The sequence below is a fragment of the Phragmites australis genome, chromosome 3 (genome assembly GCF_958298935.1).
Source record: "Phragmites australis chromosome 3, lpPhrAust1.1, whole genome shotgun sequence".
In the NCBI taxonomy this organism is placed as follows: Eukaryota; Viridiplantae; Streptophyta; class Magnoliopsida; order Poales; family Poaceae; genus Phragmites; species Phragmites australis.
Genome location: NC_084923.1, coordinates 47,953,950 through 47,968,786, shown reverse-complemented (window position 1 = coordinate 47,968,786; position 14,837 = coordinate 47,953,950). Strand labels below are relative to the sequence as shown.

Sequence of the window (14,837 nt, the reverse complement as noted above, 5' to 3'; positions counted from 1 at the left end):
AGAGAGTACTCACTGCTACGATTGTGTGAGCGCAAGAATCGTTTAAAATAGAGCTATAACGAAAAAGTTATAAGGGTTTTAAGCTACAAGGCTTTTCTGTAAAATAGTAAGGACTAAATTGTAAAAATAGAAAGTTCTAGAGACTTATTTGTAAAATTTTAGGGACATATTTGTAATCATATAAAAATTTAGGGGGGCTAAAAGTAAAATAACAGTACTAACAGTGTTTTTTGTGAAAAAAAAAGTTTATGGCATAAATGTAAGATTACCTAATTTCAGAGAGTAAAAGGATTTATTTTTTTACTGAAAATCTTATTTATTGCATTAGCATGATATCATCACTGACTGGCCCTGTTGATCGGGCTCAGGTGTGCTGACGTGGCTTGCCACGTCGGACAAGGCTGCTGATGTGGCTGCGACAGAGGCGCTAATGTGGCAAGACTAACTGGGCTACCTCTATTTAAATCTAATCTGTTGGTCTCAAAACCGACGGCTATGATTCAAATGGGCGAAGGAGTATCTAAACCTCTAATCTTGACCGCACGTGTGGGATCCGACGACCGACGACGGTTGGGGAAAGTTTGGTGGCCGACAGCGACAGGGAAACAACAGTGCCGCCGCGGGCATGACCGGAGCATTGCCGGTGATGCTCGATCTAGCGCTACGGGCTACCAAAAACGACGAGGAACAGCACAAACGAACGGCGATGGCTCTGCGGTAGTCAGCGATGGCGAGAAGGCGACGGCGCGGTCAGAGCTTGGCGAGGGCTCGACTACGGCGACAAAGAAGCGAAATTGAAGATCGGGAAGGCTGGCCGGTGGTCCTGCGATGCCGAAGAGTCGGTTAATGGGCCTCGGGGTGCAACGGGGAAAACCAGCGATGGCGAAGGGCGGAAATGCTCACCGGAGCTCGGCGAGAAATAGCTTGCGGTGGCAGAACAACGCCGAGGAGCAGCGGAGGAGGCTTCTCGTGCTCCTGCGATGTGGCGGCGTCCTCAAATGCAACAAGGAGGGCTCGGGTGCGGCGGACGGCGTGCGGCGGTGCTTTGCGCGTCGGCAATGGCGCTCGGCGCGTTTTGCGATCGGGTGAGGGAGAAAGGGAGGGCGGCGGGGGTGCTGCGGAGGTTATTTTATAGTGCGGAGAGGGAGCATCCCATTACGGAGACGTGGGGCACGGGGGTGGATCGTGGGCGCGGCGGTTGCGAGCGTGGCGCGTTGGAGCGGGAAGCAAGCACGGGCGCGGGTGCGGGCGCGAAGAGAGCGGGAGGTTAGGGCTCACAGTCGGGCCCAGCTTTCCGGTGATAGAGTGTGTTGGGGAGTGGGATGGGCTTCGAGTGCAGGGAGATGGGCTGGACTGGCAGTAAAGAACGGGCGTCATAATATGCGAGTGAAGGAAAATTACAAAATTCGTTTCGCTCAGATATTCACAAAATTTCGCCGAAATTTAGTCGAAATTTTAGGGCATATTTGGATCGGGCCCGGCTCACCCCGTCAAATTGGCGGAGGATTTAGCCACCGTCGTTTCGGCAGCGCATCGACCCAAAAATGAACTAGCGTGGGCGTGAGCGTCGGGTCCATCCAAACACACGATGCTGAACACAGTCAGCGCCCAAAAATTAGCAGGGCGAAGCGCGGTATCAATCCAAACGGCCCCTTAATCCCAGATCACCACCCGCAACAGAACTGCAACCATGAACAGAAGAAGCTCGCGTGCCTTCTCATCGTGCTCTGCAGTGGCGTGAGGTCTAGGACGCCGGGGTTCCATGCGGCCGCTGTCCGATCGACTCCGGCCGCCGCCTCGGGGGGTGCAACCCCACCATGGTACCGTAGGTGACTCCGGCAGGATGGCTACAGCAAGTTCAGGAGAGTGGATTGTGAGACAGTGAGCGGGTACCAAGGCTCAGGTTTCGACCACCCAGCGGCAGCTGCTGCATTGTCTGGAGGCTCGGCCATTGCAGGAAGGACCAGAGTTTTTGCATGGAAACTACTACGACACAAGGCAAGGGGCTTGAGCCAAGAAGTGGTGTACAACTAGTATTAGGTTCGTAAAACGACACATTTCCTGATGAGATGCATCGAGTTGGCAAGGGCAAAGACACGCGTCGGAGGATTGACAAATGCTCTTGAGAGAGTACATACTCCCATACTTGGGATATCTTTGATAATGTGGCGTCGGTGTGCCGTCGTCAGGCCGGCCCATCACGATAGGGAAGAGAGGTCAGCTTTAAGCAGTGAGGTCTTTGCTGTTCAGTGTTCTACTCTCATGTATAAATACGCTATCAGCAGAGCCGTCTTGGCCAGTCAGTCAATCAGTCAGTCTGCACCTCGGCGTTCGTGAAGAACTCGCTCCAACAACTCCAAGAAGCATCTGATCCTGCAGTACCGATCACTCGATCAGGTCTCTTCCTCGCACGCACAGATCCTCAAACTGTTGTGCTTACTGCTGTACCTTTTTCTTGGCAACACAATAAACTGTCCGTTTTACATAACTGTCTAGGTCCTCAGCTTGCTGGAAAACCTTTAGTTAGAAACTTCGCAAGGTTAGCATTACGTTTGATTTGATTAGATAAAATAAAAATAGAAGGGAGCGTGTGGGATTAAAATTTCATCAAAATTTAGCAAAATTTGGAATTTCAGAGGAAAACAAAATTCTAATTCCAGAATTTTCTTTCACTAGCATATGAAACCCACACAGCAGATGATGAAAAATGATCCAAATATTGTAAAATAAAATTGAAATCCTTGCAAGCGTCTATACAACAACCGGTGAGAGTCTCGCTTAATTTGAAAGGAAGAGAGTAACATTTCGAAGGAACAATTTTGCTTATATTATGTGCGCGTGTTAAATTATCAATATGTTCTAACTTATCTGATACGTTTGAAACATCTTTTTTTTTTGGCAGAGCAATGGCGAAGAGGGGGGCTTTAGATCTTGCTTCGGGCTTGGGAGGAAAGCTCAGCAGGCAGCAAGTCAATTCGGCTGCAGAACAGTACGTACTCGTTCATTGCTTCTGGAACAATTTTTTTTTCTTCCCTAATCTTTTTCATGGAACTATAGTTGGATAGAGAGTGCAACCCGCATGACTCATCTCATTATTTTTCAAAACAAATGTTGCCTAAACTTTCAAAACTTTGGCATTGCTAGCCCTTAAAGTATACGAACTTCTAAAAAAAAATAACGGTTTTTGTCTGAAATTTCATCTAGTTGTGTGAGTATGACGTTATGTAACGAGATAATATTAACTGTTTTGAGTATGATTTGGTATGGCGAGATAATATTAACGGTTATAAATATAACACGGTGTGGTGAGATAAAAAAAAAATTAGGCGTGGCAAAGTTTGGTTGCAAACCAAACCTAATTTTTCTCTAAATTTCTGTCTACAAATGTAATAAAGTAGTGTATACAGTGATTGTATTAGGATATACGTATGATCTGTCTCAACCATCCATCTCTTTTATTTATACTTATCTATTTGTTAATTCTCTTATTTATTTTATAATTTTTTTAATATTTATATAACATAAATGTAAATAAATAATTCTGATAAACCATAAGTACGCATGCTGGAATTTTCTAGTTTACCCATCGGTAGGCTGATCTTGCTTCTTGCATACTGCTTTGAATCGCCTCCACTCCCGCGTCCGTCTGTCACCCGGGCACATCGCCGCGCTTCTACCAACCCGACACGGATCGGAGCTGGCGGCTCGCCTCCCCTTTCCGCTCTCCCGCCGGCCGTTCCACCTCTCCGAAAGGCTCCAGTCGGGGTCAGTCCCTCCCCCCGGTGGCCGACCGAATTCTAGCCCCCCTGCTCCTTCCGCGGAAGTTTCGTCGGCCGCACGCAAACCGTTCGGTGAAATGCCGGAGCCAGCCGAGCATCACCGCGCGGCGCCGATTCGCCTGTCATGCTCGATGCTAAGTTTCACGCGTCCTGCTCGCGCTGCTGGCGGGCTCCTCAACCGACGGAAGAGTCTTCGCATCCTTGCCGCGTACAGGAGCTATCCCCTAGCTGCTTCGGTGAGCATTTGGCCATCCTTAGTCGTACGTGACGAGAAAAAGAGGAATCTTGGTATTGTGTATGCTCGTATGGAGATGGATGGGTGGGATGTCTTGAGAAAATGGTGACAAATGCTACATTATACACGGTGTCCTCCATATTATTTCTTTTGCAGCGGCTTGAATGGGACAGCCAATTTTGGGATAGCATTCCTTTCCTCAGCCTTCCAGACATATACTTCTCATGTCATATAGGAGTACATGTTTTATAAGAGAACAGCTGAGGAGAGCCCTACTGAAAATTGATCACCTTCCATCTGGTTTATCCCCAACGATGCCCTCCAGATTCATATAAAAGAACATAAACCTGTCTTCTTTTGGGCAGTCTTTCACTTCTTGCTCCTAGTTTGTACTTTCTGAGAGTTCATTTTTCATCAGGTATGTGAACTATCACGAACTACATGGAGGTGAAGAAGAATCAAGGAAGTCGAATTATGCTGATTTGGTAGCCGCCATTCTTTTCATTTTCAAAAGTAGTTAATTACACGCTTCAATGGTTTACTAGTGTTTGGGAGTCAAAATAAAAAATGCACAATTCTCACTGTATGAATCAGGTAAACAAGTACTACGATCTTGCCACCAGCTTCTATGAATATGGATGGGGTGATTCATTCCATTTTGCTGGCAGGTAAGCTGTGTACCTTGCTCTAGTTACTAACAACAACACCTGTTTGTCTTAATTCAGATGCTGAGTTGTTCTAGATCACAATTGTACTGCTTATCCCTGCTCTGAGTCCATGTATATCTTTTAGATGGCATGGGGAAACTATTCGTGAAAGCATTAAGCGTCATCAGCATTTTATGGCCCTACAATTGGGACTCAAGAAGGGGATGAAGGTTGGTGGACAAACATAAATATTGCTTTTGTTAATTAAACATAAAAGATGTGTAGCACCTTTATTGCCAAGATTGTAATATGAATATACATTTTGAAGTTATCTTTAGCGTAAGTTCCTTCGTTTGTACTGGTTTCCAACATGGGCGCCTTCTCAATGAGTCCCTCATCAATGAAAAGGCTGCAATCCACCTATCATAAGTTCATGTTAGTGAGAATGATACTAAGAGAGAGCTGTCTGTTTGTGATAAATTAGAGATATACGAAGTTCACTGCAAACATTTGTTTCTCTTCAAAGTGAGCTCGACTTATGGATTGTTCACAATAATTGATCCACCCAAATCTGTCCTGGTGGTGTCTGTGTACCCACAATACTATGATTTGTTGTTAACATGGCTGTATCCACTTGTAGATGTGAGTACATGTACCATCTACACCATCAAACATGCCTCGAGATTGATGCCAACTTTCAGAATTCAAACCATCACATTTTCTGAATAGTGCAATGTCCTTTGCATGGATCTTGAGGCACCTTGGAGGCCTAAGACAGTACAAGTAGTATGGTATAGGGTTATTTGCTACTCCATGTTTTTTATTCGAAATTAAATGTTCAAATAAGCACACATCGTCATGTATACTCAATGGTGTGGATAGTGGGTGCATGTGCCTCTTGGGGTACATTTGTTTTTCCCCTCAATTAGCACCAGCATCTTGCCTTAAGTCTGGTATGTCATCCCTGATAAGCTACTAAAAGCATTTTCTATATCACAGGTCTTGGATGTGGGATGTGGAATTGGGGGACCCTTAGTTGAAATTGCTAGATTCAGGTAATGATTTCACTGCCACTCAATTAGTTCAAACATGAAATCATGCAGAGCATATATATAACTGTTTCAAATTCGATGACATTTATTGTAGCTCAACATTGATAACTGGGGTTAACAACAATGATTACCAGATATCAAGGGGCAAGGTTTGCATATTTGATCATTTTCTTATTGGAGTATGTAACAAAAACTTGTGAACATATTTGTATATCTATCAGCATGTATAATAGGTTGTTTGCATTGCAGGAGGTCATTTTTTCGGCGGGCTTGAGTGAGAAATGCAACTTCGTGAAGGTACTCTTGCGTTCTTAATTCTTATCATCGTTTGTTATGTATCCTAATGTTTGTTCTGGTTGGCAAAGAGGAAACAAGAGTGGCTTATCTTCTCTTGGCAATTGTAGGGGGACTTCATGAATATGCCAATCCCTGATAACACCTTTGATGCAGCCTATTCGTTACAGGCCACATGTCATGCACCTGATGCAGTATAACTCGCAACATATTTTGTCCAAAATCCAGTTAAATTTTCACACACCAAAACAACGTTTGCAGTGTTCTTTATGTTTTTGCTCCTTGGTTATTACAGCTAGGTGTCTACAAGGAGGTTTACCGTGTGCTGAAACCTGGCCAGTATTTCGCGCTCGATGAATGGTGCTTGACTGATCGATTTGATCCAAACAATGCTAAGCATAGAGCCATCAAGGCTGAGATTGAGCTCGGTGATGGCCTGCCTGACATCCGTACCACTTGCCAGTGTGTCCAAGCTATGAAAGATGCAGGATTTGAGGTACCGTCAACCGATTATCTTTATACTGACAAAGATCCATGTGAAAGCACTTTCAGATGCCGGAATGATTTTGTTCTCTTCTTTCCTTGAAGGTTATCTTCACTAAGGATCTTTCTGAGGATTCTCCTTACCCATGGTACCAGTCGATAGATCCCAGCCATTTATCATGGACTAGCTTCCAATGCACACGCGTCGGACACTTCATCACTCGCACAATTGTAATAGTTAAAGATTGCATCTTCAGATATTTTTCTAGTTAATCGTGTGGTTTGCTATTTTTGGTATTGAAATGTTTTACTCTACAGTGTAATCTTGTGTTTGCAGGTCAACACACTGGAGTTCCTCCGTATTGCTCCGGCAGGCAGCACGATAGTGTACAACTTCCTGCGGACTGCCGCCGAAGGCCTCCTAAAGGGTGGCCGGTAAATCTTTTATTCACCTGAAAAGGAAATTCAAGTCTTTTCAGTGGAACTTTACAAGTGAACAACCAAATCCTAGTTTGATTCAACTAATAGACCTGCATGATCTCAGGGAAGGGATCTTTACGGCGAACTACTTCGTCCTGGGCCGCAAACCTCTCCAGGAGACATAAATAGCGAATGGCAATCTTTGAGCTGCACGCACCGTTGAAACCCCAGGCCTGAAGCTGCCTACAACGTCGTGGATCGTATGGTTTGTTCTTAGGACCCCAGGTCTGAAGTTGCATATGTGTTCTGTACTGAAGTGTTGTTATAGTCTTGTGGTTTTCATGGAAGATGCTAGTTCGTGCACTGTACTGGATTACTGATCTCTGCCTGAACTGAAATAAACGGTATTTGTCGTGTCCTGTTACTCTTGGCCCAAAAATTTTTGCTAGGAGCTGCAGAACTAATATATGCACTTCACATTTGACCCTATACTGCCTTGAATTGATCTGCGTTCACCTGTTTGTGTATTGCAATCAGCTATGTTACCCCTACTGCCACAAGTCGTGGACAAATTGAAGTCCCCCCCCCCCCCAATCTCTCTCTCGTCCACCAGAAGAAACTCCACGGCCCAAGGGCCTCGGATCTGAGGCCGGAAACTTTTGCTTCATGCCGAAAACTTTTGATTGTGCAGAGAAAACTTTTGATTTGAGGGGAAAATCTTTCGATTAACAGCAAAAACATTCGATTCAAGCCAACGAGCTTTCGATTCCGGCCACAAATCTTCTGATTGAGCATAACAAACCTCTAATTTGGGAAAACTTTTGATTCACAGAGTGAAGGGATTCCTCTGATCCCTTCCAGCAGAGCGAAACTCCATTCTGAAGTGGCACTCGGGCCGCTCCAGCGTTGAGTTCCGGCACCGCTGCACAGGAGTAGAACCGAGAGGGAGAGCACTGCTTTGAGAGGCGACCAAGACTACACCACGTGTCGTTCCCTTGTGTTTTGGGTGTGACACGCGGCAGGCAGCGAGAAAGAGCCGCGAGATCCGCTCCTCGAGGGGAACCGGCGGGCCGGAGCCTGGGAGCATGCGTCACGCGCGAACCGTGAGCCGAAGCTCGCGCCGCGCCTTCTCCTCATGCTCGGCAGATCACAGCAACGGCGTGAGGATTCTGTTGCGGGGCCGAGCTCGTGGCGGATCTCCCCGCCGACGTGATCTCGCGTGCGCAGGCAAGCGTTCCCGTCGGCTCAAGGCAAAGGCTGCTATGCGACGGATCCAAAACAAAAATAAACAGATGTCTCGTGGGCTAGCATGGGATTCAGTTTTAGATAGTTTCATATGAACTGCTATATATAATGAATCACTCGAAAATAAAAATTAACCGATATTCTGTGCACACGTAGATACAAAATACATTAGCCCGGGGCTACTATATAGTGCTATACAGAAAACGTGGATTTTCCAATAAAAAAATGCTGATTCCAATGACGTCAAAATTCGAGATGAATTCGTTGAGTTGGCAAGAGCAAAGACACGCGTACGAGGCGATTGTATGCGCCCACAACCGTTTTCTTGGAGGATCAGATACGTTTGGAAATGTAGCGTCGGAGGAGATCGTATGCGTCCAGCTTCTCTAGAGATCATCAGGTCGGGCGCATGCGGCATGCGCATTGCGACAGGGACGAGAGCTCAGCTCCAAGTGACGCCGTGGTGCGCCTTAGCTGCTCAGCGTTCGGCTCTTCCTGTATAAAAATACGCACGGTCCTCGGGGCCATCTCACAGTCGTCACTCTGCACTAAAGGAGAAGGGTCGCTTCAACAGCTCGAAGCAGCGTCGAGCAAAGGGCTGGCACGTGCAATCCTCCGGTATGTCAGGTGCTCTCGCCCACAGGCACACACATGCACAAATCCTCAAACTGATTTGGTTATTAGTGCATATATATGTTCATATAGTCCGTAAGAAACTCTTATTATACTATTTTGAGAGCAAGTAGTAGAGAAGGAATCTCATTCCAAGGGGATAGTAGTCAGACAAGTTTCAAATAGGTGTTATCAAATGAGTTTCCAGTTTCAAAGAATTTTCATCCAAATTTAAAGTTTCTGAGAGGTTTCACCCAAGTTTCAGGGATCTGTTGGAACAAGGTTTCATCCAAGTTTCAGGGATCCACAGCCTCTGTATGATTGCCTAATCTTGGGTGTAATTTTCTTTTTACTTTATGGGTAGTACTGCAACCTATTATTCAGACCGTAATGTTACAGAAAGGACATCATCTCAAACTTCGTAAACTTCAACCGACAACACATACTAGTTATCAAGTTTCAATAATATGTTTTATGTAACGTATCGAAAGTGTACTGCTGGACTAGTCACTGAAACTTACTCTCTCTCTCTCTCTCTCTCTCTCTCTTTTAACTGAGTCACTGTAACTTACTACTCCGTCCATCAATATATCTGTCAATATGTACCAAGTTTGAAATGGCCACATTCTTAAGTTCATGTATGTTGCGTGCACATATTTTAATCATGGCTGATTAAAATTTTTACGTATAATATTTCCTTTTGGCAGGACAAGATCGATCGTGAAGTAATGTCAAAGACAGGGGCTTTAGGTCTTGCTGCGAGCTTGGGAGGGTCGATTAGCAAGGAGCAAGTCAAATCGGCCGTTGAAAAGTACTATATATCTCTTTCATTACCCTCATCATAAAAAAATCGGTTAATTTTCTTTTTCTCCTTATCTAATCTGCAACTTTTGAGCTTTAAACTCTACTGGTTAATCGCCGAGCTTCACACATTCCGTTGATTGGGGGCACTTTGTTTAGCCCTACTAGCGCTATGGTTCATCTATTATTTTACTAGACAACTTGTACTTTTTAATATAATAGTCAATTATGTTGTATGTTCGTTTCAAAATTATTTTCCTTGACAAACAATTAAGTTGACAAATTATCACGAGAAGTCAGCGACATTGGGTAGACAAACAAACGTCTATGGGAAATGGAAGGTGACGTGGTGCTCTGGGTCTAATATAGTGAGGTAATTTGTCTGATGTGTTTATGATTTTGTTCTTAGTTTTTTTTAATTAATTGAGGTGGTTGTGTGCATCTTAGCTACCCATAGATTAAGTGCGAGTTCTTTATACAATTATATCATCTTAATATAACTATGAGAATCAGTAAGCTTTAATAAAAATAAATAAAATGGAAGGACTTGAAAAAGGGAGACAACTCATGTTGATTTCATCGTAGCCTATTTGTTTTATGCCCAAATGAAACATATGAAACGCAGGCTACATTTTGGCCTTACATAGTCGAGCCGACTAAATTTTGACTAAGGATGTGTTTTGCCGTTGGAATCGTTTCGAATTCTCGATTGATTTAACAAATTCGGTGGCCAAACGGTTGAGAAAGAAACATTTTTGGGCGGTGAGATTCTTGAATCGGCGGAGAATCAATGAAATGACCAAGAGGCCATTTCTCCCATTTCTCGCCGAGTTTGCCCCGCCATCGAGCTTTGCCCCCATCGTTGCCTAGTCAAGCGCCGTCTGCCTCACGTCGCGGTTTGCCTACTCAACTGTCACGCTGCGCGCTCGAGAGAGAGAGGGGAAGGGATAAGGGAGTGAGTGGATAAGGAAGAGAGAGATAAAAGAGGGAGAAAATAGAGATATTATCTGTGTTAAAAGAAAAGTGAAATAAATATTGCTTTTATTAAAAGAAAAGTTAAATAAAAAAAGCATATCGATAAAGGATAAAATAATCAATTGCACTATTATTCTCACTTTTCAGACAGCTAGTCCAAATAATTTTCAGAGGTAATTCTATTTCAAAAAATTTATTTTTAGAAAAAATCTAAAACCAAAACATTTCTAAAAAAAACCGAATCACTATCAAACGCATCCTAAATCCAAATTTTAAACGATGTTCCTCGTCCCATGGCTCGGGTCCCACATGAGATGCGGGCCCGTCTCCCGCGCTCCCGGCCACCTCCACCTTGCTTCCACCAACTGGCCGGGCCGCCGTCGTGGCGCCCCAACGGCGCCTCTCCTCGTCCGCAGCGCACGCTTGTCATCCTCCACGTCTCCACCCCAGCCGTGCGATGGCCGCACGTGCAAGTTCCTCTCCTACCGCGCGTCCAAGTTTCCACGGCCGCACGCAAGTCGTTCGGCGAATTGCCGGACGCAGCTCAGCTCAGCTGAACTGAACACAACCGGCGGCGCCGGAGACCACTATCGATGCTAAGCTTTCCCGCGTCATATTCGGACTCCCGGCTCGGTCCTCGACCGACGGTAGCTGGTCGGCAGCCACGCAATCATCGCCACGTGCAGGAGCCTCCAGCTGCTCCGGTGAGCACTTCGCCATCCTTAGTTGTGACGAGAAAAGACGGGTCGGAGTTCGTTGCTTTGTGGAGATGGATAGGTAGGGGGCACTATGGATCTTTGGGGAAAGTAGTGACATTTGCACACTAACACACATATTCTCAATGTTACTTCTTCTGCAGAGGCATGGATGTGATAGACAGTTTTTCGGGGGAAAAAAGCTTTTCGTTTTCTCAGTCTTTGATAAAACTATTCCTAATAGATATTATGTATTTGTGTGGACGTTGTATGGATTCGTCAGTCCATAGATTCAAACAGGCTACTAGGTACTCTGCAGGGGGTAGGGGGGAAGGAGTTCACATTAGACTGTATGCAACTGCACAACTTCTAGATAACACCGTATATAGTTGTTCTCGTTCCCTAAGAATTTATGGTTTATCTCAAATGACGCCTTCCCCTCCCCCCCGGGAATCATATAGCAGAACATAAACTTACCTTCTCTGGGCCGCATTTCAGTCTTCCTCCTTGCACATTCTGAGTGTTCACTTTTCATCAGGTATGAGAAGTACCACGACCTACACGGAGGTGAAGAAGAATCAAGGATGTCGAATTACACTGATTTGGTAGCCTTCATTCTTCATTTCAACTATGATTAATTACCTGATTCAATGGTTTATTAAGGTTTGGGAGTCAAAATGAATATTCACAATTCTTATCGTATGAATCAGGTAAACAAGTATTATGATCTGGCCACCAGCTTCTATGAATATGGCTGGGGTGACTCATTCCATTTTGCTGGCAGGTCAGCTACATACCTTGTTCTAGTTACTAATTACTGACAATAACACAATCCATTTGTCTTGATTCATATGCTGATGCTCTATATCACAATTGTGCTACTTTTCTTTGCTTTAATTCCATGTTTATTTTTTAGATGGGCCGGGGAAACTTTTCGCGAAAGCATTAAGCGGCATCAGCATTTTATTGCACTACAACTGGGGCTCAAGAAGGGGATGAAGGTTGGTGGATAAACAGAATTCGTTTGCTAATTAAGCATAGAAGATACTAACAACAGTACTGTAAAAGATTTTAAAAATAAGTATACATTCTAAAGTAAACTCTAGGGACAAATTTGCTTTTCCCTCTATTACCACCAATATGCTGCCTTAATTCTGAAACACTTAATGTTGCTGAAGAGTCTACAGGCTTGTGCATCAACTCTTTATTTGTTTTTTAAATCCTTTAGCATGTCATCCATGATAAGCTACTAAAAGCATTTTCTTATATTGCAGGCCCTGGACGTGGGATGTGGAATTGGGGGACCTTTAATAGAAATTGCCAGATTAAGGTAATGATCTGAATTTCATTGCCCATTCAATTAATTCAGACATGAAAATCATGCACAACATATAGTACTTTTCCAATGCCATTTATTGTAGCTCAGCACGGATAACTGGATTGAACAACAATGATTACCAGATATCAAGGGGCAAGGTTTTTATATTTGATCATTTTCTTCTTGGAATACAAAACAAAACCTAATAGCATACATGTATATCATCACATAAAATGGACCTATTGCTTTGCAGGAACTCATTTTTTCAGCAGGTTTGAGTGAGCAATGCAACTTTGTGAAGGTACATTGGTGTACTTAGTTCTGCTATGGTTTTCTTTGGGTCGTTATCTTTGTCAGTTATGGACACCGAAGAAGATACAAGAGTGGCTTACCTTCTATTGGTAATTGTAGGGGGACTTCATGAAGATGCCAATCACTGATAACACCTTTGATGCAGCCTATGCGTTACAGGCCACATGTCATGCACCTGATGTAGTATGACTCGCAACATCCTTCTGTCCAAATCACAGTTTAAGTTTTCACACGAACACACATTTGCAGTGTTGTTTACGTTTTTCTCGCCCTGGTTATTACAGCAAGGCGTCTACAAGGAGATTTACCGAGTGCTGAAACCTGGGCAGTATTTTGCACTAGATGAATGGTGCATGACTGATCGATTTGATCCAAACAACGCTAAACATTTGGCCATCAAGGCTGAGATTGAGCTCGGCGATGGCCTGCCTGACATCCGTACCACTCGCCAGTGTGTCCAAGCTATGAAAGATGCAGGATTCGAGGTGCGTACTCGTATCATCAATCAATGAGCTTATTGCCAACAAAGATCCATGTGAAAGTACTTTCATATGCCGGAATGATTTTGTTTTTCTCTGGTATTGAAGGTTATCTTCGCCAAGGATCTTGCTGAGGATTTTCCTTGCCCATGGTACCAGCCGATGGATCCCAGCCATTTCTCATTGACTAGCTTCCAATGCACACGTGCTGGACGCTTCATCACCCGTGCATTTGTAATACTAAAATAATGTCCTTTAAGACAATTTTTCTTTTTAATTCTTCATTTTTTTTTTTTGGTCTTGAGATGTTTTACTCTGCTGTCTTTTTTTTTGGCAGCTCAACACGCTGGAGTTCCTCCGAATTGCCCCGGCAGGCAGCATGAGAGTCTACCACTTCCTGCAGACTGCCTCTGAAGGCCTCCTAAAGGGCGGCCGGTATGTCTTCCCTTCACCCTTTCTTAGAAAAAGGCCGCCTGCCTAACTTTTACATAGAGCCAATAAGTTTATCCTTCAGTTAACAAGAAATTCTTCTTATCGGAGCCGCACAAGTGAACAACCAACTCCAAATTCCATGAAACTAACGGACCCTGCATTGTATCAGGGAAGGGATCTTCACGGGGACTTTCTTCGTCCTGGGCCGCAAACCTCTCCAGGAGACCGAAACAACGGTGAATGGCGACCTTTGAGTTGCATGCATGGCTGAACCCCAGGTTTGAAGTCAAGAACAGGTAGTATGGGCTTGTACATAGGAGCTATAAGAATAATTGCCTCGTTCTGTACTGAAGTGTTGTTGTAATGTTATGGTTCTTGTAGAAGGTGCTGGGTCTCGCTCCCAAGCTAGCTTGTGTACTGTACTGTATTACCGACTGTCTGAAATAAACGTTGTTGCAATTGCGCAATTCCTTGAGTATCTTTTTTGTGCACTGATCTCGTAACCTTTTTAATTGCAATCGCATTATTTCTTGGCAACGAAAGTTTGGTAGGAGGTTCATCGATTTTTATTTTTTTTATTTTTTGCTAGGAGCTGCAGAACTAATATATCTACTTTGCACACTTGGCTCTACGCTGGCATGAACTGATCTGCTTTCACCAGTTTGTTTATTGTAATCAGCAATCTTACCCCTACTGTCAAATAAGTTGTAGAGAATTTAATATATTGGATACATGTTGAATAATTGTATAGAGTTAGTTACGTATAAGATTTGGAGTTATATTAATGGTGCATGGTGAAGTTAGAATATGACTTATGTAATCAGATCTCCTCATAAATACGAGAGGAGGGATCGCTGTTGTAACTATAACGATATAGCAATAGTTTCGCAGGGAATGATGGGGGTTCTGCCAGAACCCCGGAGCGGCTAGTGTCGGAATCATAGGGAGTAGCATCCGTAGTTATGTATTGGGATGTACGCTTCGGTCGAACCTCGTTAACAAATATATTTCTGATGTCGTTCGTGATTACGTGTGCATCGTCTCAGAAGATTAATTCT

General features: G+C 44.1%; 2 protein-coding genes across 4 annotated transcripts; both read left to right on the top strand.

Annotated features, from left to right (window-relative positions):
* The first annotated feature begins 2,240 nt into the window (after positions 1–2,240).
* On the top strand, positions 2,241–7,376 carry LOC133913599 (cycloartenol-C-24-methyltransferase 1-like). 2 transcript variants are annotated; one of them, XM_062356788.1, is made up of 13 exons: positions 2,241–2,397; positions 2,903–2,989; positions 4,433–4,499; positions 4,609–4,682; positions 4,807–4,891; positions 5,661–5,716; positions 5,808–5,862; positions 5,963–6,010; positions 6,118–6,201; positions 6,303–6,503; positions 6,596–6,639; positions 6,828–6,925; positions 7,035–7,376. In XM_062356788.1, the coding sequence occupies exons 2-12, from the start codon at positions 2,907–2,909 to the stop codon at positions 6,874–6,876; spliced, it is 846 nt and encodes a 281-aa protein (XP_062212772.1). In that variant the 5' UTR covers positions 2,241–2,397; positions 2,903–2,906; the 3' UTR covers positions 6,877–6,925; positions 7,035–7,376. The 2 variants fall into 2 exon arrangements, with proteins under 2 accessions (XP_062212772.1, XP_062212771.1); XM_062356787.1 differs by having other exon boundaries at positions 2,242–2,397; positions 6,596–6,721.
* Positions 7,377–8,678: 1,302 nt separating this feature from the next.
* On the top strand, positions 8,679–14,249 carry LOC133913600 (cycloartenol-C-24-methyltransferase 1-like). 2 transcript variants are annotated; one of them, XM_062356789.1, is made up of 13 exons: positions 8,679–8,773; positions 9,475–9,578; positions 11,777–11,843; positions 11,949–12,022; positions 12,155–12,239; positions 12,513–12,568; positions 12,660–12,714; positions 12,810–12,857; positions 12,968–13,051; positions 13,153–13,353; positions 13,456–13,581; positions 13,685–13,782; positions 13,949–14,249. In XM_062356789.1, exons 2-13 carry the CDS (start codon positions 9,496–9,498, stop codon positions 14,031–14,033), a joined length of 1,062 nt encoding a protein of 353 aa, XP_062212773.1. In that variant the 5' UTR covers positions 8,679–8,773; positions 9,475–9,495; the 3' UTR covers positions 14,034–14,249. The 2 variants fall into 2 exon arrangements, with proteins under 2 accessions (XP_062212773.1, XP_062212774.1); XM_062356790.1 differs by lacking the exons at positions 8,679–8,773; positions 9,475–9,578 and adding an exon at positions 10,824–11,247.
* The last annotated feature ends 588 nt before the right edge of the window (positions 14,250–14,837 follow it).

Bases quoted from the DNA above. Each gene is read 5' to 3' on its own strand.
- LOC133913599 (XM_062356787.1), top strand. From the start codon at position 2,907: ATGGCGAAGAGGGGGGCTTTAGATCTTGCTTCGGGCTTGGGAGGAAAG. The intron at 4,500-4,608 runs GTAGCCGCCATT...TGTATGAATCAG, and splicing joins AGTCGAATTATGCTGATTTG to GTAAACAAGTACTACGATCT. The intron at 6,202-6,302 runs GTATAACTCGCA...TGGTTATTACAG, and splicing joins CATGTCATGCACCTGATGCA to CTAGGTGTCTACAAGGAGGT.
- LOC133913600 (XM_062356789.1), top strand. From the start codon at position 9,496: ATGTCAAAGACAGGGGCTTTAGGTCTTGCTGCGAGCTTGGGAGGGTCG. The intron at 13,582-13,684 runs GTAATACTAAAA...TTTTTTTGGCAG, and splicing joins GCTTCATCACCCGTGCATTT to CTCAACACGCTGGAGTTCCT. The intron at 13,783-13,948 runs GTATGTCTTCCC...GCATTGTATCAG, and splicing joins GGCCTCCTAAAGGGCGGCCG to GGAAGGGATCTTCACGGGGA.